At 39.4% G+C, this 2907-nt stretch overlaps 1 protein-coding gene across 1 annotated transcript; it reads right to left on the reverse strand.

Moving 5' to 3' along the window:
• Positions 1 to 1847: 1847 nt before the first annotated feature.
• On the reverse strand, positions 1848 to 2697 carry LOC131166161 (BON1-associated protein 2-like). The gene has a single exon (XM_058124476.1). The coding sequence runs from the start codon at positions 2582 to 2584 to the stop codon at positions 2039 to 2041; it is 546 nt and encodes a 181-aa protein (XP_057980459.1). The 5' UTR covers positions 2585 to 2697; the 3' UTR covers positions 1848 to 2038.
• Between the last annotated feature and the right edge of the window lie 210 nt (positions 2698 to 2907).

Below are 2907 nucleotides of genomic sequence, written 5' to 3' on the forward strand. Positions count from 1 at the left end.
ACAACCGAAGGAGATTCCTCATCCATGACATGATACAACATGTCATCGGCTAGACAAAACCTATTAGTCGCCACAACTTTCATATAGATTTGATGATCTGGTGTCTTATACTCTCATTACCAGTTGTTAGGATCCAATTTGTTGTGCAAATGAATGCACAACGAAAAAAAACGATCTTACAACGTAGAAACCAATAGTGAAATATACAGAAAATATAATCACGCAGATTATATGAAAGTAATAAAACAATGACACGAAAAATTAAGTGATTCAGCAATGCCTACATCCACCAAAGTAAACGACAGTGATTTTTCACTATCTTCTATCAAAAGACATATGGATTATATCAGACAGCATGTATATATATCCTATCGGAGGTTTTACCCCCTCAACCCAACCTATATAACTTCCCAATTCAAAATTTGAAAACTAGCGCAGTAACTAAGTAAAACCGTTGACGATTTGAAGTCGAGACCAAACACAGTCGATGTAACACTGCATAACAGTCGACTGTTTTCTTCTGAATTTGACAAAACCGTCGATGATTTGATCCTACAAACTAGCATCTTTGTTTTCCACCATGTTTTTTTTTTGTACATGCATTCCACCCAACATATGAGTTACATATTACAACAGCTATGGCCCTTGGTTGAGTTGGAAGGCTGCCTTTTGTGGAGCTCGTCCTTTTTCAAGCTCGCAAGCCTACCTTCAATTTTATTTGATGGAAGCCTGTTGTTCGTGCTGCTATATTTCCCGATCAGAGGAGGTTCTCCGAAGGCTTGTTGTCTGCCTTCACAAACCTGCGAGATGGAAGGTTGTGCGCTGGAGTTCTACTGTAGTATGTCATGGTTACAAATCAGAATGCCATTTTAATCACTCACTTTTTGAGTTCAGAGACAGCAATAATTCCTTGGAGCAGGTACTTTGGAAGATTAAAATGGTGCATCCTCGTTTGCTGTTGGTTGAATTTAAGTGTCGGTTACTTTTTCCATTGTAAGGTCTGTTGGATTTTTTGGGCTGCTGTCCATTGCTTGGGAGTCCTGGTTTCTTCTTTTTAAGGTCGTGGAGTTGGCCCTGGAAGCAGTTTGGGTAGTAGTTTGTTGGTTGCTGCCATCTTGCTTTTCTTGGTTTCAGGTTGTTTTACCGTTGTGTTGGAGTGTTGGTCTTTTCTATGGCTTGAGTCTGTAATTTTCAGTCTTTTATGAATATACTTCAGCTTTTACCTTCTCAAAAAAGAAAATACAAAAAATTCAGTAATTTATAGCATGGATTTGATAACCTAATGGCAAATATATCCTTATCCTAATCCCTGTTTAATGCAAGAAAACTTTTGCATTAGTAATAGTAATATTTTGGAACCTAGCTTGGACAAGAAGCACCGAAGATTTGATTTTGTTTTTTTTTTTTTTTTTGTCAAATGTGAAATCTTTGATTTTTTTTACTCTTTTTTCTATCCATATCTAAAAGGTAATCAGTTTAAGTTAATTAAAAAAATTCTTTTATTTTTATTTAAGATTGTATCACTACATGGCTAATGGTTGTTGATATAATGTTCAATTGTTTTATTTATGTTTAACTTGATTTAGTAATCATGTTCACCTGGATATGTGATTAAAATATTTGAATAATAAATAGAAGATGACAAATCTTCAAGATATGAAATAGTATAAAACTTTTAATGTTAAGAACGATTTAATGTATCTCTAGTTATACATATATTTGATTTGCCGAATGTAATTCTATAGAAATAGGATGTAATAAAAATTTGAATGCTGAGTAGGACAAAATCAACTAATAAATTGAATTTCATTCCATTCTAATACATTCTATCAGTATATGTACACAAATTTGATGTTGGGAGTCACCAACTCTCTTATTATTTTATCAAATGTCACATTTTTAATATATAAAAATTTTATAGGCATTTACATTAATTTTGATTGATTTTTTTTTAACTACATGGAAGACAAATAAATAAATAAATGAAACAACACTTTCTCCTACAACTTGAAAAAGTTATATATATATATATATATGATCAACACCAAACCGGGACTCCAGTCACCGCCCCCCAAGAATCCTTCCCGCACGCCAAGCTTCCCTCCACCCTGTACGGCCGCGATAATTCCGTCCACGAAGATACGCCACCAACCTCCGGCGCCGCTTTCACTCTCACCGAAATATTAATAATCCCATTCCGAACGCCGGTGGGGTCCCTCAACCGATAACTCAAGAAATGCAGGTAGTTCTCCGGCGTGTATCCCCCAAAGAAGTCCGTTGCAGGAATCAGCGCCGTCCCCACTGGTCGGGTGCCCGACCCGGCCCGGCACTGCACCGCCACGGTCACGAACCTGGAGTGAACCGGCAAATCCACCACCAGTTTCTCGTTCCACGAGGGGTGGCTGCCGCCTTCGGGATCGACCCTTGTCGTCCGGCTGTTGTAATGGTCCGTTCGGATCGTGACGAAGGCATTCTTGGCCTTTCTCCGGCCGCCGAGGCGCAGGCCCTCGCCGGATATCACGGTGATTTCCAGAGTACGCAAAGAGGACGACGACGGCGGCGAAGGAGGAGGAGTGAAGTCCATGTTGATTAAATTAAAGAAGAAGTGCTTAATTAATGTAGAAGGGTTGGAAGATGCATGGGAATATATTTATTGGGCTTCGAGAAGGAAGATGGAAAGAAAAGAGAGAGAAAGAGGAACGTGGTTTCTAAACTTTTTACATTGCTTTATTTAGACTGAACGCGTGAGCGTGGACGAGCGGAGGAGAGAAATTGTGTTAGTGACAGCGAGTAGTGGACACGGGGGACAGCTGGCCAATGAGAGCGCCGAGCGTGATCAAGGAGTCGTTTGATTGGGTCACGCTCTACATGTGGATTGGGACGCTGAGTCGATCTGTTCGGGAACTT

Source organism: Malania oleifera, chromosome 10 (assembly GCF_029873635.1).
Source record: "Malania oleifera isolate guangnan ecotype guangnan chromosome 10, ASM2987363v1, whole genome shotgun sequence".
In the NCBI taxonomy this organism is placed as follows: Eukaryota; Viridiplantae; Streptophyta; class Magnoliopsida; order Santalales; family Ximeniaceae; genus Malania; species Malania oleifera.